Source organism: Tiliqua scincoides, chromosome 5 (genome assembly GCF_035046505.1).
Source record: "Tiliqua scincoides isolate rTilSci1 chromosome 5, rTilSci1.hap2, whole genome shotgun sequence".
Lineage (NCBI taxonomy): Eukaryota > Metazoa > Chordata > Lepidosauria > Squamata > Scincidae > Tiliqua > Tiliqua scincoides.
Genome location: NC_089825.1, coordinates 3,324,923 through 3,349,266, shown reverse-complemented (window position 1 = coordinate 3,349,266; position 24,344 = coordinate 3,324,923). Strand labels below are relative to the sequence as shown.

Sequence of the window (24,344 nt, the reverse complement as noted above, 5' to 3'; positions counted from 1 at the left end):
CCCTCGTCCCACAGCTCACACCAGAGGTCAAACAATCATAAGAACATAAGAACAGCCCCACTGGATCAGGCCATAGGCCCATCTAGTCCAGCTTCCTGTATCTCACAGCGGCCCACCAAATGCCCCAGGGAGCACACCAGATAACAAGAGACCTCATCCTGGTGCCCTCCCCTACATCTGACATTCTGACTTAACCCATTCCTAAAATCGGAGGTTGCGCATACACATCATGGCTTGTACCCCATAATGGATTTTTCCTCCAGAAACTCGTCCAATCCCCTTTTAAAGGCGTCTAGGCTAGACGCCAGCACCACATCCTGTGGCAAGGAGTTCCACAGACCGACCACGCGCTGAGTAAAGAAATATTTTCTTTTGTCTGTCCTAACTCTCCCAACACTCAATTTTAGTGGATGTCCCCTGGTTCTGGTATTATGTGAGAGTGTAAAGAGCATCTCCCTATCCACTCTGTCCATCCCCTGCATAATTTTGTATGTCTCAATCATGTCCCCCCTCAAGCGTCTCTTTTCTAGGCTGAAGAGGCCCAAATGCCGTAGCCTTTCCTCATAAGGAAGGTGCCCCAGCCCCGTAATCATCTTAGTCGCTCTCTTTTGCACCTTTTCCATTTCCACTATGTCTTTCTTGAGATGCGGCGACCAGAACTGGACACAATACTCCAGGTGTGGCCTTACCATCGATTTGTACAACGGCATTATAATACTAACCGTTTTGTTCTCAATACCCTTCCTAATGATCCCAAGCATAGAATTGGCCTTCTTCACTGCCGCCGCACATTGGGTCGACACTTTCATCGACCTGTCCACCACCACCTCAAGATCTCTCTCCTGATCTGTCACAGACAGCTCAGAACCCATCAGCCTATATCTAAAGTTTTGATTTTTTGCCCCAATGTGCATGACTTTACACTTACTGACATTGAAGCGCATCTGCCATTTTGCTGCCCATTCTGCCAGTCTGGAGAGATCCTTCTGGAGCTCCTCACAATCACTTCTGGTCTTTACCACTCGGAAAAGTTTGGTGTCATCTGCAAACTTAGCCACTTCACTGCTCAACCCTGTCTCCAGGTCATTTATGAAGAGGTTGAAAAGCACCGGTCCCAGGACAGATCCTTGGGGCACACCGCTTTTCACCTCTCTCCATTGTGAAAATTGCCCATTAACACCCACTCTCTGCTTCCTGGCCTCCAACCAGTTCTCAATCCACGAGAGGACCTGTCCTCTAATTCCCTGACTGTGGAGTTTTTTCAGTAGCCTTTGGTGAGGGACCATGTCAAACGCCTTCTGAAAGTCGAGATATATAATGTCCACGGGTTCTCCCGCATCCACATGCCTATTGACCTTTTCAAAGAATTCTATAAGGTTCGTGAGGCAAGACTTACCCTTACAGAAACCATGCTGACTCTCCCTCAGCAAGGCCTGTTCGTCTACGTGTTTTGAGATCCTATCTTTGATGAGGCGTTCCACCATCTTACCCGGTATGGATGTTAGGCTGACCGGCTTATAGTTTCCCGGGTCCCCCCTCTTTCCCTTTTTAAAAATAGGCGTGACATTTGCTATCCTCCAATCTTCTGGCACCGTGGCCGTTTTGAGGGACAAGTTGCATACCTTAGTCAAGAGATCTGCAACTTCATTCTTCAATTCCTTAATAACCTTTGGGTGGATGCCATCAGGGCCCAGTGACTTATGAATCTTTAATTTATCAATGAGGTCTGAAACATCTTCTCTTTTAACCTCTATCTGACTTAACTCCTCGGTTAGGAGGGGCCGTTCGGGCAGCGGTATCTGCCCAAGGTCTTCTGCCGTGAAGACAGATGCAAAGAACTCATTTAATTTCTCTGCCTTCTCTAAGTCTCCTTTTATCTCCCCTTTCCCTTCCTCACCATCCAGAGGGCCAACCGCTTCTCTGGCGGGTTTCCTGCTTCTAACATATTTGAAGAAGCTTTTATTATTCCCCTTAATGTTGCTGGCCATGCGTTCCTCATAGTCTCGCTTGGCCTCCCATATCACCTTCTTACATTTCTTTTGCCACAGTTTATGTTCCTTTTTATTCTCCTCATTAGGGCAAGACTTCCATTTATGGAAGGAAGCTTCCTTGCCCTTCACAGCCTCTCTAACTTGGCTGGTTAGCCATGCGGGCACCCTCCTGGATTTAGTGGAACCCTTCTTTCTTTGCGGTATACACCTCTGCTGGGCCTCTATTACTGTTGTTTTAAGCAACCTCCATGCACTCTGGAGAGATTGGACTCTTTTTACCCTCCCTTTCAACCTCCTTCTAACCCGCCTCCTCATTTGAGGGAAGTCCGCCCGTCGGAAGTCAAGGGTCACCCCCCCCATGCTAAGAGCAGTTACATCGGGCCAGCGCAGGTTCCAGCAAGTCTCTGGAGGGCCAGAGGCTCATAGGAGACTGGGGATTCCTGTGGGCTGGATTGGGAGTCCCCAAGGGCCACAAATGGGCCAGGGTTTGTGCCCCCCTGTTCTACAGGAATAGCTGAGGGGGTGGTAGTATGGATTCACTTCAGTCAGATCAAGTTTCATTGCAGGCAGATTAAGTTGATATCAGAAGTTATTCTCTGAATGGACTGGGGCATGAGGATTGGGATGGTTGAAACTGAGACATGGAGTAAGGGGAGAGTGGTTCAAAATAAGGGAGGAGTCGGGAAGTAGAGAGAGAGGAGCTGCAGTCTGGTAGGTGTTTGTTTTTAGTTGTTACAGGGGAGAGAAAGGGTGTGGGTTGGGAACTCTGCTCTTTAAAATTGTTCATGAAATTGTTTAAAAGAACATTGATGGGGTATAACTATAGACAATTAGCAGTACTTGGTTTCAACAAAACCCACACTAAAAAAGATGACAACATAAGAGCCCTGCTGGTTCAGGTCATAGGCCCATCTAGTCCAACTTCCTGTATCTTATGGTGGCCCACCAGATGTCTCAGGAAGTACTTGAGCCAACAAGATACTTGCATCCTGTTGCCACTTCTTTGCATCTGGCGTGCAGAGATATCCTACTTCTAGAAATGGTCGTGACTTGTAACCTATGAACTGTTCTTCTGTAAATCTGTCCAGTCCCCTCTAAAGGCCAGGAGCCATCACCGCTTTCTGTGTCAAGGAGTTCTACAAATTATATGCCAGATAAAGGGATGTTGGGTAAAGTTGGGATATTTTTGGTCTGGTTGGCTCATTGAGGAAAAGTGAGCTGTTTCAACAAATCATCAGATGCATGAACAAAATGAAAAAGGTGGCTGGGGATATATATTCTGCGACAATAGAGCCTAAGTGGTACTAAATGAAGCTTAAATTTAAAGGTACGAAATAAAGGATGCTCTTCTTGAGAGGGGGGCTCCTCATAGTGAGTGATTCTACAGTCAGGAATGTGGGGGCAAGGTAACCTGTGACAGATGTATGGAGCGCATGCATCTCATCTAGCTAGTCTCATCTAGCTAGTCTAGTGCTGGGGAGGAGGTAGCAGCTGTAGTCTCTTTGTTCTGGGTTAGCAGCTTCCCAAGCACCTCGCCACCCTGGTATCTAATTGTCGGTGCTGGCGCAGAGGATTTGGAAATAATTTTTCACCATGGCATGGAGACATGCTGATGCTTGTTGACTCTGGTTCTAATAAATGAAAGTATTTCCAGTGCTGGGCAGAGCTGACAGACTGTCTCGCTTCCCACCCTTCCTGTAAGATCATTCTGGTTTAAATTTGGACCCTGGTTGCATGAGTATATTTGTCTTGATTAGCTTTTATTATTTCTTGTGTACTGTGCAGTGTTAAAAAAAAATAAATTTAAAAATAATGTGTTTTCCTGAAAAGAACTTGATTGGAGACCAGTTTGCTAAGGAGGTGGGGTGTTTGCACCACTGTAACTCTCTGAGAGGCTGCAGTTAGTTGTTTATCAAAAGGAGTATCTGAAAGAACCTTGATGGTGAATGGAAATTATTTACGTGTCAGTTCTTACAAGTGCCTGAAGCATCATGGAAGGACAGTGATGGCCTTTATTGCAGCCTGATATTTCAAATATGTGCTTCTGATTCTTCCCAGGAGTTGTGTTCTACTTAAGATTTGCTGCTAATTTTAAGTTTGCTTCCATAATAAAATAGATGTTAGTCCCTGTTCGACTGGAGGTGACCTGCTTAGAAAGTGCCTAATAGGAAGATTGACTTAACTGGATTTTGGTTGTGTCTGCCCCCATAAAAACACTAGCTTTTAAACATTTTATATTTTGATTTATTCTTCTTGCACGGCTATGGAAACAGTTATTTTAGGTTGGAAAAATATTTCCATTCCAGGATCTGTCCACTGTTTTGTACTGGACATAATTTATCTTCTGTGGTCAGTACAGGTTGAGTACATCTTATCCAGAATTCCAAAACGCAGAATATTCTGAAGCACAGAAATTTTTGAGCACAAACATGACATTTAAAAAAAAAACTTTTTTGCTTAAAGATGATGGTGCAGCTACAATACAGCCCTGAAGTATGGGAACAAATGTTCCTTTACCTTGAGGAGACCTCTGTGACTAAGTTGTTAACAAACTCTAAGCAGATATGTGTGAAGTGCTTTAGAACTTAGCATTTATTGTACAAATGCTTGCTTATAACTTTTTGACCCCTTGTTTGTGCCCTCTGTCCAGGATGAATCTGGGCATACAGAACAGCAGGAGGCACACCTGCTCCATAAGTGCATTCACCCTTTGTTGAGCATTTCATTAGTTTGATTGAGCAGATAATGGAGCTTCCATTGCATCCCTCTCTTTTTGCTTTGCAGTATCGAACTAGAGAGTGGGGGAATAGAATGGATGACGAATACTATCATCTCTTCAATTATTGCAAGTCTTCTCTGTTGTCATCAGCGCTTCTACCCAGAGCCATCTCAAGACAGCCTCTCTTAATCACATCTCTTGTATGTGAAGAAATGTCCTAAGCAATAGTTTTGAACAAGAGATTCTAGAAAGCCACTGAGAATGTGGGGCTTCGTCTCATTACTCATCTAGTCATGCGGATTCAGAACACCAAAACCTCTGCAAAAAACAAATCAGGTCTGCTCTTTCCTCCAGCAAAGGTTAAGCACAACCCTGAACACCCATCAGTTGGGATTCTAGGCTGATGGCTGGTTTACCAAAGTCATCGTCTCCCTTCTTTGTTGTGAACGAAGGACAATGACCTGACTGTCCATTGCCTTTTTAGTGGTGCCCTGTTTGTGTATTGAGTTGAATTGAAAAGGAAATTTGAAAAACTGCAACCAGATGCTAGCCACAGCCTCATCTGGGCCTCCTAGCTGAGTGACTTGCTAGTAATCAGGAGTCTTCAGAAGGATGTAGGAATCTGTTGTCAGGCTGCAGACAGAGTAGGGGGAATTTTGCATGTCCACGGAATCACACTCTGGAGCTGATCATAATCTGAATGACGCTAGAGTTTCCCTGCGCGGGGGGGGGGGAATAATGTTCATCTGTTTCACATAAAACAGGTTGTTCTGCAGGTATCTACAGTGAGTTTGCTAAGCTGCCTTAAGTGACCCTTAATGATAGCTCTGCTAGAAACTAACATCTAGCAACTAACTCAAATTCAACTGAGCAAGTCTGAGGTTGGGACTTGATGGCACAGTTGTAATTAACTTGGATACTGGTCTAACTAATCCAAGTTAGTTTTGGGAAATTGGTAAATTTGCCTCACTGGAAATTCAGGGTCATGTGTTAATTTCTGAATCCAGGATGGCTGTTGGCCATTTTGCGGAGACTCATGGTAGGAAATCATTGTGGCTCTTAATAGAGCTTTGCTGTGTAAAGGCTACAGTGAATTTAATTTTCAAGTGCAACACTTTGCCTACCTTTTTGAATTCATTAGTGGGTATTTTGCTACACCAGCTTAGGGAATTATGGAGCTGGTGGGGAGTGAGACTGTGTAATTGTACCTCAATTAATTTTGCAATCAGTCCTTTGGAAGCACTTTTCCCTCTTCTGTAGAAAAATCGCCTGTCCCAAGAACAAGCAAGCTTTGACTGGGGGCTGTTCTGGTGGAAAATGTGATGGCAGTGTCATTTTCTGGAAGCTCAGAATGGTCTCTCTCTTCATTGCCAAAAAGGGGTGTGAAGCTCCATTTGGGAGATCTTCTCAGGCTTGAGGGAATGACAATGCATGGCTTTAAGTGCCTTCAGCTGGCTGGCTATGGTGTCATATTGCAGCTTCCTTATGATTTTCCTTTGAAGCTTCTGTATGTGGTTGCAGCTAAAAATATATACTTAACTGTTGCTTAATCCAGTAATAGGGTGTGACCATGTTTGGAAGGGCTGAGCCCACCCTTCCCTCTGTCTCATGTGTAGTGCATCAGCATATGGAAAGTATAGTAGCTCTGATTTTGTTATTCTCAAAACAGTTGCTAAATGTTTGAGTCTTAAGGACTGCATCAGGTACAAATTTGCCTGGCTAGACTATTGTGACATGATCACAGCACCTCCCATACTCTTGCTAAGATGTATAGAGATAGTTGTCTTGGCCATAAGATGCTTGGTCAAAGAAGGGTGAGAATAAGAATTAAATTGTACCATTCGCATGTTTCTGCTTAGGGCAGCAATGTAATTTTAACTGAAATTGGCTGAGTATAGGCCTGTTCAACATTGCATTGCCTGCAGGAGTTTGCCTGGACTGAGGTTACTGTAGGCATTTTGAACATGATTCTGTCTCTCGCTGTAGGTAGCATGATAGTCGGTGAACCAGGGAGAGTTGGTCTGAAACCAAAGTCCTCAAGAATCCACCTGATGTGAAAGGTGTACTCATCCTGTACTCATCTTGTAATGTGTGAAAGTGCCCAAGGAGGACCATAACAGAGAGGTCTGTTAACAGAGGTAGTTTGCCTTCACTATAGAAAAGTGAATCATTTCACTGTGTAGAGAAAGGTTTTCATTGTGGAGTAGTTATGGGAGCAGTGGTGATAGTCAATCAGACCTGGCAGAAAGCTGCTTCTTGTGCCCCTAGTCTTGTTGTCACTTGTGTGTGCCTGCATGCATGTGCTCCTGCAGCCAACCTTGTTCAGTTCTGGGAGGTGTGTTGAAAAGAGTTGTCTTTGCATAGATAGCACTTGGACTGTCTGAAAATGCTTGCTGAACTGACAATGCAGTTCTACTCTCTTGCTTGGCCTTGGTCAGTGGCTTCTTTGCTTGTCTACGTTTGTTGTATGAACCAACTGACTTCTTGATAAACCTGGAAAGTAGAAACAAACCTGTGCCACCTGCACCCCTTTTTGTTTTGTTCAGCTATCTTCTCTTATTGTTCACAGTCTTAAGATATATGTAGAAGTAGCTAGAATGGAAGATATCATTCAAGCAACTGCCAAATATTTATGTAACGTTATGTTTTGTGGATATTCAGGTATGGTGTGTTGGCATGTGTGTGTTACGTTTCAGGGGCAATGTTCCAAGCATTATATTAGGCCATGATGAGCTGGGAGGTGAAGTTTTGGTGAATGGGTGAAAGGCAAAGAAATCATCTGACTCTGTGGGTGCCTGCTTGCAGTACAGGTTGAGTCTTGGCACTCACGAGGGTTCCGTTCCAAGAACCCATGTGGACCCAAAAATTGCGTTAAAGTAAATCTATTTTTAAAATAATGTCCCTTTTCTCAGTGATGCCGTTGGCTAAGAGCTCTCACTAAACTCTAACCAAAGTAACACCATTTTAACATCAGTTCTGACTCTGGTCCTAAAATGCTTGTTAGCAAGAAACTGTGAGCTACCCTGACCCTAGTCCTTGAAGACCAGACAGAGCTGGTCTGTATTATCTTGCCAAAGCAACAACTAATAGGAGGGGTAAAGGGGGTGTTAGAGTGGGGCAGGGATGGAATTTTACAGGATCCTTTGTCTATGCTTGTCTATGTTTGAACCAAGTATAAAAGCTAGCTGTGTCTAGCTACACTTGCACATGATCTGAGGCCACTGGCCTCCTTGCTGCCTTGCTTTGGTACCAGCAATAAAACAAGCTGTTTTCTGCTATACCTTCCCTCAGAGTGTTAAATTGGGATGTAGCACTCCAGGTCACAAACTTCACACTGCCTTTAGGCGAATCAAAGACAACATCAGCCTTGTTTGTCTTTAAGCAGATTTGAATCTGCCCTAAGCAAATTTAAAAACAGCCCTTTTTGTAATGCAGGACAGAGGCATCAGGCAGACAATCCATCAATCATTCTCTCTCCAGACACTTAGAAAGGCTTCACTCCAAGGTTTCGACCCCTCCCTTCACCAGGAGTGCAACTCTGGGAAAGAATGCAAAGAGGAGGTGATAATCACTTCCACTTTGTGTCAGGGGGAAGGGAGGGGTCACCTGTCTCAAAGTGAAGTTATTCTAAGCTCCTGGAGAGAGAATGATTGATGGATTGTCAGCTGGCTGCCCTCTCCTGTATTAGCTAGGATGTTTTTCCTTTAATTGAAAGGGCCCTTTTTATCAAGAGATTAAAACTGTGGGTGGAAAATCCATGGATAATTAGGTTATACCTATACGAGGAGATCCTTAATCAATGACTACAATATAAAAAATGGTGGATATCTTCTGAGTGATGCTGTGTTAGTCCTAACATTGTGCAATTCTGTGAAGATATCATTTTTGCCTTCTGCTGAAGGGATTTAATCTCTTCTCCAGCAGCTAGCAAAGAGCCACGCACATAGGGAAGGAGATTAAGTGTAAGAGATTCAAGCATCTGATGAGGGAAGTGTTGAATTGCCTGTCAGTGTGGGTGGAAGAAGTATGATGGGGCCTGATGCAAACTCTAGCCACATTGGTTTTGTGACACAGTACCATTGGTGAGTTCTCTGTGGAATTTTGGTGACTCTCTCATTATCCTTCACAATAATTGCCTAGTATTGAAAGATGTGATTAGCAATCTCATGATTTACTACTTTGTAGGATTGCTCCTTAAAAAGCTTTGTGAAGCTCTTGGGTCTAATAAATAGGAGTTTTATTGAAGCTGCATTAGGATGAATACATAGGTATGGTTCTATGTAAAATTACTGTCCAACACGGTGTGCCCAGAGACTACCTTCTCTTGCTGCCCACTATAAACCTCTTCTTACAAACAGCTTCTTACCACAGATGGCTGACTGCTGCTTCCATGACAAGTTGCAGCAGATGGATGGAAGAGATAAGTGGGAGTACTGAAGGCTGAAGTGAAAAATAAAGCAACAAGTATTTCTCTGCATACCACCTGGCTTGCCATTTTCAATTATCAGTGTGTTCTGCAGCTTCTGAAAACTTACCGTGTCAAAATGTTGGCATTTCCAATAGTGCAGAAGCAAAAGTACTTTGGCATGAAATTCTGCTAAGTAGCAGCTAGACCAATGATTTTCAACCTTTTTCATCTCACAGCACACTGGCAAGGCACTAAAATGATCAAGGTACACCATCAGTTTTTAACAATTGACAAGGCACACTGTGCTGTCAATAGGGGGCTCACATCCCCCAGTAGCCTTCCTAATAAATGGCCCTCTCACAAATTCCTACAGCACACATGGGGACCATTCACGGCACACCAGTGTGCCACAGCACAGTGGTTGAAAATAAGAACATAAGAACAGCCCCACTGGATCAGGCCATAGGCCCATCTAGTCCAGCTTCCTGTATCTCACAGCGGTCCACCAAATGCCCCAAGGAGCACACCAGATAACAAGAGACCTGCATCCTGGTGCCCTCCCTTGCATCTGGCATTCTGACATAACCCATTTCTAAAATCAGGAGGTTACGCATACACATCTTGGCTTGTACCCCGTAATAGATTTTTCCTCCAGAAACTTGTCCAATCCCCTTTTAAAGGCGTCCAGGCCGGTTGCCATCACCACATCCTGTGGCAAAGAGTTCCACAGACCAACCACACGCTGAGTATGGCTGAGCTGAACTGATCTATGTTGCACAGGTGCTGTACTTAGTAAGTTGCATCTTAAATCTGATTCCTGTACCTCAAAGGCTCAAGAGGCCAATGGCTTGTAGACTGAATTCCTGAAAGTTTGGTTGACTGAAGGCCCATTCCTATCTAACTTTCCAGAGCTGATATAGCTATGCCAATGGGGCATGCGCTGCATCCTTTAGTGGTAGCAGCAGTCATGGAGGCCTCCTCAAGGTAAGGGAATGTTTGTTCCTTTACCTTGGGGTTGCATTGTAGCTGCACCAGTGCTGGAAAGTTGGAAAAGATTGGGCCCTGAGTTTCCTTCAGATTGCACAGGCTGGATGTTACTGCTGTGTTGTATTCAGATATAAACTGTATGCTGCATTTAACCTCTAGAAACTTGTTGCCTTCAAGATAGATGGCAATGCAAGGTTCTCTTGGTGCTCTTAGATTCAGATGAAGATGCTTTACTGACTTGGTTTTGTTTTATATTGGAACATTGGTTGAACAAGCATTCAGGTTTGCTGATTTGACTTTTCAGATGTTATCTGTGCAGCCTGGAAGGTGATACTGGAGAGGTACCTGAGGCAGCAAAACCAAATGACAGTTGCCTTCTCTCTTTTCCTGGCCCCCAGATACTGATAAAATAGCCAATAAGTGAATGTGACAGCTTGCTGTCCTTTAAGAACATCCAGAATCTGTGTTGTGGTGCCTAATGGTGAACTTGTTCTGGAGCCTTCAGTCACTAATGGGAGCTGCTTGCTCAGAGCCTGTAACTCTTCTGCAGCTGAATTGCATTGGCTCCCAGTTTGCCTTAACCCAGGGCATTTAAAGGCCTGCCTGCTCTCCTGTATGGTCCTGATCACTCACTGAGAGATGTGGGGAGGGATTGCTCCATGACCCAGCATCCTCTTTGGACTTCTCTCTCTGGTTAACCTTTCTCATGTCTGGGGGGCGGGGGGATAGAAGCTCACAGTATTGATTTCATCATGGCAGCAGCAGACACATTCTAACTGCTTTGAGCAGTTAGCTGTTCAGTTTGCATGTAGGGCCACTACATGGGATCCAACATCAGATTTGCTCAATAAGTCTGTAAGGCAGCAACACCTTGTCTCCCATTGAGTTGATATTGAAAACACATTGAGCAAAAACACAAACAAGCAACTTCAGAAGGACTTTAAAAGCAAATTTTCAAATGCATCTGAATTTCAATATCCCCTAATGGTACTTATTCCAGAAACTACTTATTGCCTCTCTTTGATCCCCAGGGAGGCAAGTGAGCAACTGAGTACATGCAGATGCTTTCTCTGAGGGAGTCAAGCCAAGTGTATGCAAGCATCCTCGGACTTTACCTTGAGATACCAAGGTTTGGTGAGCTCACTTGTCCAACTGGATGATTTACAATGACCTGGGTACGCCTATCTGCCTGCTAACCTGGTTACATGCATAAAAATGCCCAGTCAGTGGGTGCTGCAGATGAGGTCCCTAGGACCTCACTAGTCAATGTCGCAAAATACACAAAACAGCCTGGCTGTGCAGACCTTCTGCAATGACACTGCTTTCAGAATGACTTGGGAGATGTCTGTCCTATTGTACCTTTCTTCCTAAAAGTTAATGGAAATACATGGGATAAACGATGGGAGCAAGGAGTGCGCAAGCATCACCCATAGATTGGCCAAGGGGATTATTATGCTGTAGTTCAGGGGTGTCCAAAGTTTTTGGCAGGAGGGCCACATTGTCTCTCAGACACTGGGCAGGGGGAAAAAAGAATTAATTCACATTTAAAATTTGAATAAATTTACATAAGTTTACATAAATGAATATATTAAAGAAGAACTAATTTAAATGAATGAAGGTCTTGCAATAGCTCAAGGTCTATAAAATACCTTGCACAAAGCAAGGCTGGCCTTTCCTTTGCTGCCGCTACTGCATCACAGACGTGAAACAGCAAGAAGTGGAGGGAGCCCTCATCCCACAGCTCATGTGGGAGGTCAAACCATCACCCTCACGCTGCGAGCAGTTGCGTCGGGCCAGTGCAGGCTCCAACAAATCTCTGGAGGACCAGAGGCTCATTGGAGACTGGGGGCTTCCTGAGGGCCGCACTGAGAGGCCTTGGGGGCCGTATGTGGCCCCAGGGCCGGGGTTTGGCACCCCTGCTCTAGTCCAAAATTGGGCCAAAGTCAACCTATCCCTGTTGTAGAGTTAGTGGAGTTTAGTGCTTTGGTATGTTTGTTCACACTTTTCCCAAGGTTTATTGAGAGTGTTCTGTCCTAGCTCTTGGTTGTGTGGGGCGAAGAGAGAACTCAGTGTCCCAAGTGTCTCTTCTGTCCTACTCTCTCATAAGAACATAAGAACAGCCCCACTGGATCAGGCCATAGGCCCATCTAGTCCAGCTTCCTGTATCCGTTTTGATTACACAGCGGAGAAGGGCCATCAAGTGTATTTTGAATTGGGTGTGTTTGGAGAAGATTAGTCTGTTTGCTCTGCAAGGAGCACAGCAGTGAGCCAGTTGCCATGAGTATTGGCTCTTTTCTGCTCCACGAATGTGAAGGCCCATTAGCCTTCATATGGGAATTTGGGTGGTGGTGGTGTATGTGCATATACTTGTGTAAACCTAGTTCCTTGCTGTCCACAAAAGCCTAAAAGTTGTTCTGCCTTATGTTTTAGCCAGCAGGCCCCCTGTCATCATTTTCTTTTCAACTGTTCCCTAGTTTACTTCTGATAGGTGCAGTCTAGTTTAAAAAAATAAGATGTTCCTGGAGGACTAAGTCAGATTTGTAAGGATTTCTTTCAGTGAAGAGAATAGCAAAGTGGATCTAAAAATAGCATTCTGGGAAAATTCCTTTCCTTTTTCCTTGAGTGTCGGCTCTGGAGCCAGCAAAGCTGACGTAACCATGAACAGGCAAGTTTGCAGTCATCAAAACATGGGTGGAAGGATAAATCTCTTCAGATTGGCAAAGGAAGGCTCTTTGGGCCAAGCAAAAATGGATGAGGCTTTCTTGTTGAGACAAAGCTATCCCAATTCCAGGGGTAGCTTTTATTGGTGACCTGAATGGAAGCTGTGTGGTTGCAAGGCATGTGGAAACTGGCATGTATGAAACAAAGTGAAACTGAAGCCTTGAGAGGCCTGTATTTTAGCTGTTGGTAATAATAATAATACAGGTATTTCTATACCGCCTTTCTTGGTCCTAAGATTTCTCAAATAAAGATTGAAGACTTTATTCAAGGCGGTTTACATAGGCAGGCAATTTAAATCCCCGTAGGGATTTTTACAATTTGAAAGAAGGTTTCTATCTTTCAAGAAACTACAACATTCAGATGTTTCTTTCTTGATCTGGTCGCACATTCTGGCCTCCATCCTCCCACGCTCAGAGCAGATGGAATAGCTCAGCTCAGCTTGTCAGCTGCTTCAAGGTACAGGGGAGACAACAGAGGGATGTGGGTGGAAGCCAGGGAGGCATATATGATCTCTTCAGCTAAAAGTGCTTATGCTTAGTCACGCAGTACAGAACAAGTGCTGAGGCATGTGCAGAGGCTTCATGGGAAAAGGTGGGTTTTAAGAAGGGATTTGAAGAAGACAAGGCAGGACACTTCCAGGCATACATTAGCAAGAGAGGCCTTGGGTTGACTGAGGGTGCTAGAGCTGGAAGAGCAAAGGGCATGGGCAGGAGTGTAGTGGGAAGGAGAGCGGAGAAACTGGCTGAGCAAAGGCCAAGGAGCTTGTGCTGAACCCCGGGAAATACACGGGATTTCAAACTCGAGCGTCACTCTGGCAGTTTCTTGTGCATTTGGCAAGTCTCAAGCAAGAGCCAGATTGCTTGAGAAGGTGCTGGATGTGAGCAGGAAAGTGTGGGGGTTTCCTCTGCCATTACCCCAATCTGCAGGGGGAAGGACTTGAACCTTCTCTAGAAACAACATGCTCTACAGCTTTTCAACAAGTTCAAAAGTGGTTTATGCAGCAAAATGGTATACAACAAGATCTTGGAGCAACATGTTTATATGCAACATGGATCAAATGTGTGCACCTGTGGGCTGGGCAGAAATAAGTTAAGTCCAGTCTGAATCATACTCTTTCTGGTGATTACTTATAGCTGGTTATGGCTGTCTTGTGTAAAATGGTGTGTGTGAATTATGGCATGGTGCAAAGCAGGACCCAGGCTGCTGGCCTTGAGTCTTCAGCAGCAGCCCTGCATGCCTTACCTTCCCCAACCCAGTAATACAAAATGTGATGTACCATTGTATGGTGAATCCCTGGTGAACTTGCACTGCAGTGTCATCACACATGTCTTTGCATTAGGCACCTTGCCTGTGGAGGGGGGGAGGCTTTGTGGGTGGTCTCCCATTCCAGTCCAACTCTTCTTTCCCATATGAGGGCCCTGTGCCTCAGCTACTTTCTCTGTCAGTATCTTGCACAGCTGTCTGTCAGTGACGGGGGGGGGGTTATAAGAATGGGAGGGAATTTGGCCAAGGCCTCAGGCAGAGAGGCTGTCTTTTGGCAGTGGCTTGGCATGGCTGCTAAAAAAGGGAGAAGCATGATGGTGGTTGTGGCATATTGGGAAAGGGCGGGATTGAGACCCTGGGCCACCATTTGTCTACCAGGTGAATTGAACAAGTGGTCCCAGTGCCCTGAGCACACTGAAACTGGAACACTGCCCCCCACTCTTTTAAGCAGGTGGTCAGTGGTCTGCATCGCAACTGGAAAAAGCACAGCCCACAGCTCCTCATTTGAGTTTCCAGGTTTCAGCCTAGACTTTGTTTCTCTTCTAGAGGCCTTTGTCGTATCACAATTCTAAATAAAATCCGACTGGCCCCGATCTGGGGCTGATTCTGAACGGACTATCCTAGGAAATGGTCTTGCTGCGTTGAAGAACAACATCTTGGCAGACCTTGGGGTGAGGGCTGGTTCATGCCTTCCACTGGGTAGACCCAGGAACTAATGCAAAGTGGGACCTTGTTGTATATGAGAGAAGGTGCGCCTGATTTGCACTGTGATGGCGAATTAGCCCCTCTATTCTGATGCTGAAGCAAGGAAGTTCTCAAAAGTCCAGCTTTGCAAGCTCTGTTTCTTGCCCTCAAAATACAGGCCAATGGGTTTGTGCTCTTTCGATGGGAATTTGCACAGGACCTTGTCGTCTGGGCCTTGAGCATTCTGGAGTGCTGAGTCAGTGCAGGAGGCAAAGAGCATTTATTGGGGTCTCAGTATTGGTGCAGCTGAGTGCTTAGCTATGTGCTTGAACTAACTTGGGAGTGGGCCTGTTACAACATGCTTTCTGCTACCTGCCTGCAATGTATTTAGAACCTCAAACACGTTTGGAAAATTCCCAGTTCAAATATGTCCTGCTAGATGCTGCCTAGTTTGTCTGCCTCTCAGCCTTGACCTCCCCTTCTACCAGCAGTATTAGGGGAATAATGGTGGCTGCTGTCAGGTGCATGGCCTTGGTTTTGGTAGAAGCCAAATGCAGAGCTTTTCTGTTTAGGGGTCTTTCAAAAGACTTAACTGAAATCAAGCTAATGCAACAGCTGAATTGTGATGTTTCTGGATGTTGCACTCTGTTGTGGACTACTCGGTGTTGCATGTTACCCAGACAGAGCCTGTCCTTGCAAAGGGAAGCACCTGCATTTTGTGAAGGCTTCCCTCTTAGTGCTGCTACTCTACTGGAAAGACAGTGTCTTTCCAGCAGAGGGTGCTGTGTACTTGCAGACTTCCTTCTTAGAGTTGGTGAAAATGAAAGCTTTGGCTTCCTGTTGCTCTCACTGAAGGCTGTGGCATCCCTGAAACTTTCTTTTTAGATGTTGCCTTGTTGCGTGTTAAAGGTGAATAGGCACATTGTGATAGAAGCTTTCATGGAGTTCATGAAAAATTTTGCCACAACAAATGCACTGTTTTTTGTGGTGCCACAACACCCTTTATGTTCTGCTACTGCAGAACACGACCTCATTTTGCTTTGCCATCTTGAGCATGACTCTCATGGCCCCGAACTGCATTCATATCTTCATAAGTAGGTTGCACAGTTTTTTGTTCCTTCTGTGGATGTTGATGGTTGACTTCTCCCACACATCCCCAAACCCTCCTCTTTAAGGGCCAGTCAGGAATGTCTGCTATGGGTGTGTCTTCTGTGTGGTGTCCCTCCTTCAGTCCCCCAGATGATGCAAGATGATGATGTGTTGATGGTGTTCTTGGGCACATGCAGAGGGGCTTAGCCATAGTTGTTCTACCATGTCTCCTTGGAGGATTTTGTTTAAAAAAAAAAGAAAACCACACCTGCCACTTCAGCTTTGAGATTTCCGCTTCTCTTCTTTGCACTCCTGCCAGATGACTTTGGTCTTCATATCTGCCTAACTCCACTTCCTGAAATCAAAGGGGTTTCAATATATCTAGCCCTGACTAGGTAGCAGCCCACAAAGAGTCCTCTAGGAATTGCACAATGCATGGCACATTCAGCCTTGAGCATCTTTCTAAAACTGTATTAAAATTTGCTTCGTAATTCACACCCATACCAAGTTATATTTGCAGAGTAAAGTGCTTAGAGGAGAGTATCTCACTCAAATGTGCCTCTTGGGCAAAAAACATTTGCATCTCAGAGTTATTTTTCAGTTTTAGCTGCACAAGTGCCATGAGAAGCATGCCTTGGTGGTTTGAGGGTCTGAATGGAGGTGCGTCTGTTGTCTCTTTTGTTTTCCCTTTTCATCAGCAGCTGTGTCTGTTGCTGTCTTCCTGGTTGTTAGCTTGTGAAGCGGGCGGAAACTGTGGTTGGTCTGTGTCCTGTTCACATTCTTGCTTACGAGCAGAAACTGTCAGTTGTGCCTCGCCCTTCAGCAATGTCAGCTGCTAACTGGTAAACCTGATGGCGTACAGTGGCATACTGTAGAACAGGCAGAGCAATACTGGTTGAGTTGGGAGCTTCACAGACCCTCTCCCTGCTCTTGTCAAGTGGATGCTTCATGGAGAATGAGGTAGGAGTGTGGGGTTGTTGTGTTGCCTCTCTGCTGCACTCTCTTCTTCCTCACCTCTTCACAAGCTCACTGGTCAGCAGTCCTGCCTCTGCCTCGTCTGCCAAGCTGTCTTAGGCCTGGAATAGCTGCTTCTCAGATGTCCATCAACCCTCTTCTTCCCTCCACCCCCCCCCCCAGTCATGAACCACATGGCAAAACTTTTCCTGGATTTCCTTATTGCAGAATGCACATATAGGTTTTCCAGATGCGGGGAATTGCTTCTGCATCTATATGTGCAGGAAAAAATAGTGCAGTGAAACAACAGGCTCAGTAGTGAGCAGATCTGTGAAAACTTGGCCACATTTCTTGAGTACAAGTTTCTGGATTATTCTCTGGTAAGGAATATGCTCCAAGTAGGACCCTGTAAGTCCTGTGTTGGCTTACTCCACTGTTGTATGTTAGTGGCAGGGTTCTTTTGCGGCTGACTGTGCAGTACACCTTTGCCATGCGTATTCTTCAGAAGGGTAAAACAAGAGACTGAGAATTTTGCCCGGCATACAAAAGTTAAGATTGTCCCAGTGATACTGATGGCAAGCAGACATGGGCTCCTTCCTGGGTATCACCACAGCAGTGTCTTTTCTAGTGGCTGTCTGCTGGTGCCCTTTTGCATCTTTTTAGATTGTGAGCCCTTTTGGGACAGGAAGCCATTAGTTATTCGATTTTTCTCTGTAAACTGCTTTGTGAACTTTTTGTGGAAAAGCGGCATATAAATACTGTCAATAATATTACTGCTAGTTTACCTTTGGCTAGCTAAGCACTGTGTACATATCTGGCTGTTTGTGTTCTTGCATACAGTGGATTTGTAAAGTTTTTTTGTGCCCATAGTATGTGTGTCTTCCATTGGAGCACAACCTGTGGAAGTTGCCTCTTTGGAGAAAGTGTTTACTTATGTGGGTGGACTACGAGCTTGTAACTAGTTGCCCCTTCATTCTGATGCTGCAGAAAATGTTTGTTCAGTTGTTGGTCTTGGAAGTTCAAGCTGAAGAGTTAAGATTTTGTCTAACGCAGAAGGAGTTCTGGATCTGTATGTGTACCCTTCTTTTGTCCCCTTTTCTATTCTGAGGGGGCCTTGGGGTTCAACCAGTGAATTCCATATTTATTTATGTATTTATAGTAAAGATTTGTGTGTTAATGCTTTTGTCACAGGCTGCGGGGCAGTTCATTCACAGACCCTCTTGTCTGTGGGGGAGCATGCTGGAAATGATCAAAGGCAATCCTTTTTTTCTGAGACTTCACGGACCACTTCTCAGGGTCTCATGGACAACCTGTAGTCCCTGGACGACAGGCTGGGAACCAGTGGGTTAAAACATGCATCATGTAGAATTGTCTCTTCCCATCTGTGACTGGGTTTTTAGCTGTGATGCCAGTATGGGGAATCCACTTTCCATTGTGAGTTGCAGTCTCAGGAGGATGGGTGGCTCTTCAGGGCTACATGAACCCCCACCCCGTGCAGCCATCTTGAGCCTCCCCGTGACCATTAGTTTGTTTAAAAAAAGGGCAGAGATACATGTAACTCGATATGTAATTAACAGATGTGGCCAGGAATGTTTTCTAAGATATGGATGCTCCTTAAGCTTTCATCAACACGTTAAGGCTTCTGCTTCTAATAGTTTCCCTTTTGGACAGCTGCTGCACCTCTTACAGATTTCAGTACAACCCAGAGATTGCTCCTTTAGACAATTCCTGTTAGCACAGGCATTCTTAATGATGTGGTCTTTCCAGATACGTGTTATAGCTGCAGCTGTAATTTCTACACTTGGCTGCTACCCCTTCCCCTTTAAAACCAAGTTGTCTTGTGTAGCACAGTGTATTATCTGGCAGTACAGCAGCCCCAGAGACCTCCTTGCTGTTTGAGTTGCAAGGTTTTATGGGTTCTTGCAGAAATAGAGGATGAATTTGGGCAGTGCTGGTGTGGCTCTACCCTGCCAGATGGGCTTTACCTACCTCGCAGAGCAAGCTGTGCTTGCACCACAGAATGGTCTCATTGGCCAGAAAGGGTGGGGCTTCTGTCAGAAAGCAACCAGGCTGTGTTGATAGAGGCATGTGAGCAGAGGTGACATCAGGGGGCTGGCCAGGAGGGGTACTGACCATCAAAAGACCCCCTCTGGTGGCTGCAGCAATAGTATTTCATGAACCTTTGGGGGATCTGGTACCAAGCTTTGCCCCAGGCCCCCCAGCACCCTGGTGCTGACACTGTGTGTAACTGAAGCTGCATCTAGGGCTGGCATGGTGTGTCTTTGCTTTAGCCTTTTCTGTATGCTGTATGGCTTTCTGCCACATCAAGGTTTGGAACACACTCGAATCCTGTCCTAGTACCTATGGGGCTTCTGGACTGATGGGACAAGCGCATCTGGAAGGAAGTTCCAGACTGCTAAGCCACATTGTTTGCTCATCAATCTCTTTTGAGCAATAACAAAACTCAGCACACTGTCATAACTTCCTGCTCTGCATGTTATGATCTCGAGAGAACAGAAGATCAGTGCAATGGGTGACATGTTCTTATCTTTGGAAGATGCATCAGTTGATCAAGCTCTTCCTTTTGGAGAAATCTCATAACCATGTAGTTGCATGAACAGGGATATTGTCAGGGTAGATCATTCTTGCAGTCTGTCTAGTCACTCTCCAGCTGCTGGAAACCAGTGCCCATATTCATAGAGTGAATTTTCTGATGGTAGTGGAACAGCCTGTCTTGGAAGGCAATACTGTCCATCACTGGAGGGCTAAACAGAGGATAGTTATCTACGGGGGGGGGGGGGGTGAGCTGGCATTGGCAGGGGTTTGGTCTTGGTCTTTTTGGTCCCTTTCAGCTCCATTATTATAGGCGCAAGTCTTACAGTGCAGCAGAACTAATCTGGCTCTGTGAAGGAACTGAATGCATATGTGGAAAGATCAAACTGAGTGCTGTTTGTCCAGGTCTGGCTTGGGGTTCCTTTTTCCAGAGTTGCATGACTATGGGGGGAAGGGATGCATGACCTGTGCTGACTCAGAAGGCACAGCACAATGAATTCTTCCAGCACAGTTAATGGTAGACATGGTCAAAAGAAGACACCCCCAAGCAACTTCCTGTCAGATATACACAAAGATACAGGTGGGGCCTTTGTATCTGCAGGCGATCCATTCTCAGCCCCTCCCCCCGCAGATGCTGAAAAGAGCAGATAAGCAAATCAGCAATTTTGGCCCCTTAAAGCCTCTGGAGCACAGCTCCAGTTCTCTCCAGAAGACCTTCTGAAGTCTGCAGAGGCTGCATGTGTCCGCCCACAGTCCCTGCAGACTTCAGAATGACCATTTCAAGCCAAAAAAGTCACTTCAGGTTTCCTGGGAAACCAGAAACTGGAAGTGGGAAATACTTCCTGGAAATTGGAAGTGATGTAAGCATGACCTTTCCCAGTTTGAAGAGACACTAGTCTGAGGCTAAGAGGCAAAGAAGGAAGGCCCATAGCCAGGGAGATAGGCCAGGGACAGACTGCACTTGCTCCCGGCGTGGAAGGGATTGTCACTCCCGAATCGTCCTTTTCAGCCACACTAGGCGCTGTTCCAGAACCACTATTTAGAGCGCGATACCATAGTCTTTCGAGACTGAAGGTTGCCAACATGATGTGTTTGTTTTAAGGCATTCTGAGGCCTGTGGGAGAGGGGGTCCCATGCATCTTTTGCTGAACATAGTTTCTGCTGTATTTTCTGAATGGGCTTAAAAATTGATCTTAAATTCACCTTTTGCAGAACCCTACCTATACTGTCTGTTGCATTGGAAAAGACTCATTGAAAAAGATTGCATTGGAAAAGACTCTCCCTGGCAGGGGTTTGTAGAATCCTAAGTTACAGGCTGACAAATCAGCTGTGGCTGAACTTGTGACAAAGATAGGCCATAGGATAGATTTTCAGCATGCACAAATATTGTCTACAACAGGGCTTCCAGGCTCCAGCCCGTGGGCCGGATCTGGCGCCCTCGCTAATCCCTCCCCCACGTGAACAGAGCTTACAGTTCTGTGGGGGAGGCTACCATTGTAACCGCCGATCGCCCCCATGTTCACTCTGCCCTCCCATTTCTGAGTTCTGCTGCCCCAGCAGGCTCTGTTCCTGAATTTCCTGGAAGCCTCCCCACAGAATGGTAAGCTCTGGGTGCTCCAGGGAGGCTCTTGCAGTGCTTGGCAGTCTACAATTGGTCTACTGCTGGTCTACAACTACCCAATACCACACCCAAATTTACAGGGAAGTGCTTAAGATTTTAGAAAACTGTAACAACTTGAATAGAAAGGCTACCAGCCCTTAGAAAGACTAGAATCCAGGGATTTGGATCAGGAAAAGAATTGCATTGCAAAAAGAGTGCATTGTCCTTTAAGGAACATATGATGATCAAGTACATCAGTGGACAGTTATCAACAGTTGTTCTGGGGCGAGATGAATGGTCTGTGGCTGTCACCTCTAGTCCTTTGAAAATGCCTGCCAAAGTCATGGGTGAAATATTAGGGAATGAAATTCATCATACAACATGGCCATTAAACCTGAACAGTTTTTACTGCAACACTAATAGTGCTGACTATGAAATCCTTCGATTTTGTGTCAGAGATCCAACTGAGCATTTTAGAAAAGTTGTAGAAAGAGGTGACTAGACTGTTCAGAACAATGGCTGTTGAGCTCACTGCAACCGAGTATGTAGTGCAGAGTTCCATCAGTCTGTGCCTCTGTAAAAATGCCAGAGTAATTGACTTGTGTCTGACAGTCCTCTGCTTTTGATACAAGCAAGGTCACTTTGCAGGCTTATAAATCACACCTGCCTAAATGTAATCCTAATCCTCCCCTCTTCTTTCTGCCCACAGCCTGGAATAGTGTCCCCTTTCAAGCGTGTCTTCCTCAAAGGTGAAAAGGGTCGGGATAAGAAGGCCCAGGAGAAGGTAACAGAAAGGCGACCGCTACACACAGTGTGTCTGTCCTTACCTGACCAGGTTGAGCCAGATGTACTCCTGAATGACTACATTGAAAAGGAAGTTAAGGTAATGCTTTCCTGTGGTTGGATGAGCTGAAACGGATCCTCCAGACTTTGGGACTGAAGTCACAGCAGGTTAAAGCTGATTTGCACCCTGCTTATGGCCACGGTGTGTTGAATCTGTTGAAGAGCAGAACCTTTAGAGAGCAACTGTCCCTATTTACCCCAGTACAGGATCTCCAATTGTGGCTGTCCCTGGTGTATGTTCTGTATCTTCATACACTGCAAGTCCTTTCAGGGCATCTTTGTTGTATAAGCCACTTCGTGAACTTTTCGTTGAGGGGCAGTGTACAGGCGTCCGCTGCTTAACAACGGTTTGCTTAATGACAGACTGCATATGTGACGGTGGTCAAAGAGCAGTAAAGATGCTCTTAATGAGGCAATTGCATCTCCCTGCAGTGTGTGTATATTTACACAACAGAGAGGCTCTTAATGCAAAGAAGCAATCTGTCTCCTCCAACAGCCTGTTCAGCCAGCTAGTGTCTGGCATGGAGTGTCTGTTTACACAACAAAGGCAATAGATTGGACTGAATGTTCACTTAATGATGTAATTGCATAACAACGGGGATCGAAGAACATATCCTGGTCGTTAATTGGCGCACACCCGTATTGTATTTGTAGTAGTAATAGATCTTGCCTGCATTACAGGCAACTTGGTGAACTTTCCGTTGAGGAGCAGTGTACAGGTGTCCGCTTCTTAACAACAGTTTGCTTATGACAGACTGCATATTCAGGGACTTCCCATGTCTCAGTTGCTGTGTCACCATTTCCATGAGGAGCACCCATGAGATGTGCCGGCTGAGTTGGGGGCCTCAAAACTGCTTTCAACCGCCAGAAGTCTGAGGCTGCTTCATGTTTTCCATTTTTAGACTCCTCTTTTTATAAAAATCAAGAGTAACACCTCATGAATTACAATAAGAATTCATAGTGAATTCACTCTCCAAATTGCATGCATTTGGATGAGGCCCATTTGGAGAAGCCTCAATAAGGTCTCAATAATATTTTTCCAGAATATCTGTGTGGCATAGGTGGAACTGGGGTTATCCTTACGCTTAAAAAGGGTGGTGCCAGGCAAGTCCTCACCTGTTCATATGCAATGCACCTCTGGGGCTACATGGAGAGTATCCTCCTCCTCTGGGCTTGTGGCACACTTTATGGGTTGCACTGTACCTTGCATTAGAGGGCTGAGAGCAACGTGTGTACTATTTTGACAATGTCTTTTAATTGTGTTCCAGTATCTAGGTCAATTGACCTCTGTCCCAGGATACCTGAATCCTTCCAGCCGTACAGAAATATTGCATTTAATAGACAGCGCAAAGGTGCGTACCAAATTGCCTTGAGTTTTAGTCTGAATGCAGAGCTCAGCTTGGTGTCCTAGAGGTGGGCAGGGTGTGATGTGGGTGGTGGGTAATCTGAGGGTTTTCTCAAGCTATGAGGAGGGGTTATACACTTTGGAAACAAAATGTAGCTGGTCACTTGGTGGTGGAGCCCCTCTCAGTGTGCATCAAACCAGGGTTCATTCCATGGTATATCCCATGAGAGAATCTCAGTCAGGTGAGGCAAGACCGTTTCCTGAAGTCTTGGAGAGCTGCTTGGGAGTTGGTGCTCTGCCAGAGAGGCCAAAGGTTTGGTTGTTGGCTCAAGGTAATTTGATAGGGTGCAGTTTCCATGGGGAGGGAAGCGAGCGTCTGTCTCTTGAAGAAGAGGACTTCTCTGCATCTCAGTGCAGACACTTGTATCCCTTGTGGCAATAGCTGTTGGGATTGTTGATTTTCCTTGTGCCAAATAACAGGAGGGGAGGATTTTTTCCTAACCCTAGGTTGTTGATCATTGAGAAGAGTGAAGCAAAGTACATTATTGAGTTTTCCCAAAGAAGACTTTGGGGTGGGGAGTGACATTCATTGCCTTTGCCTGTCTAATTGTCTGATGTATCAGAATTATGTGTGGGTTTGCGGACCAAATTGCGCCATGGAACTACTACGTTCTGAGAGAATATGAGCTGTGGTTGAGGATTGTCTAAAAGGCCATGATTTACCTCAAACCTGCTTCCCACCTCTTTTTTCATCTTTCTCATAAAAATTGTGTTCTCTGAGAAGATAACGCTATATAGGTAATGAAACCTACCCCCTTCTCTTAGAGGGCACATCAGCTTCCAGGACAGCTGACCCAAGAACACGATGCTGTGATTAGCCTGTCTGCCTACAACGTCAAGCTGGTGCGGCGAGATGGAGAAGACATCATTCTCAGGGTTCCTATCCATGACATTGCATCTGTCTCATATATCCGTGATGACTCCTCGCACTTGGTGGTGTTGAAAACGGGTAGGCCAGGATCAGCTCAGTGGCTTCCTTTCTGCTTGGAGGTTCCAACCTGCACAGGACCCAGGCTCTGGCTAGAGGTCTCCTTGTATGTCTGTGCAATGGGAGGCTGCTCAGTGGAATATGCTCGGTGTAACCACCACGCTGTCCCAGGAGAATAAATCTGAAATATCTAGGCAGT

The 24,344-nt window shown here is 45.5% G+C and overlaps 1 protein-coding gene across 3 annotated transcripts in view; it reads left to right on the top strand.

Moving 5' to 3' along the window:
* The window catches only part of CCM2 (CCM2 scaffold protein), a 48,835-nt gene that overhangs the window by 1,347 nt on the left and 23,144 nt on the right, over window positions 1-24,344 (top strand). The window contains exons 1-4 of one of the 3 annotated variants that reach the window (XM_066627938.1): window positions 11,208-11,280; window positions 21,679-21,852; window positions 23,081-23,164; window positions 23,983-24,166. In XM_066627938.1, the coding sequence (XP_066484035.1) occupies window positions 11,272-11,280; window positions 21,679-21,852; window positions 23,081-23,164; window positions 23,983-24,166 (451 nt within the window). In that variant the 5' untranslated portion in view covers window positions 11,208-11,271. Of the gene's footprint in view, window positions 1-11,207; window positions 11,281-16,751; window positions 16,823-21,678; window positions 21,853-23,080; window positions 23,165-23,982; window positions 24,167-24,344 lie in introns of those variants that run through there. The other 2 variants (XM_066627937.1, XM_066627936.1) reach the window with 2 other exon arrangements.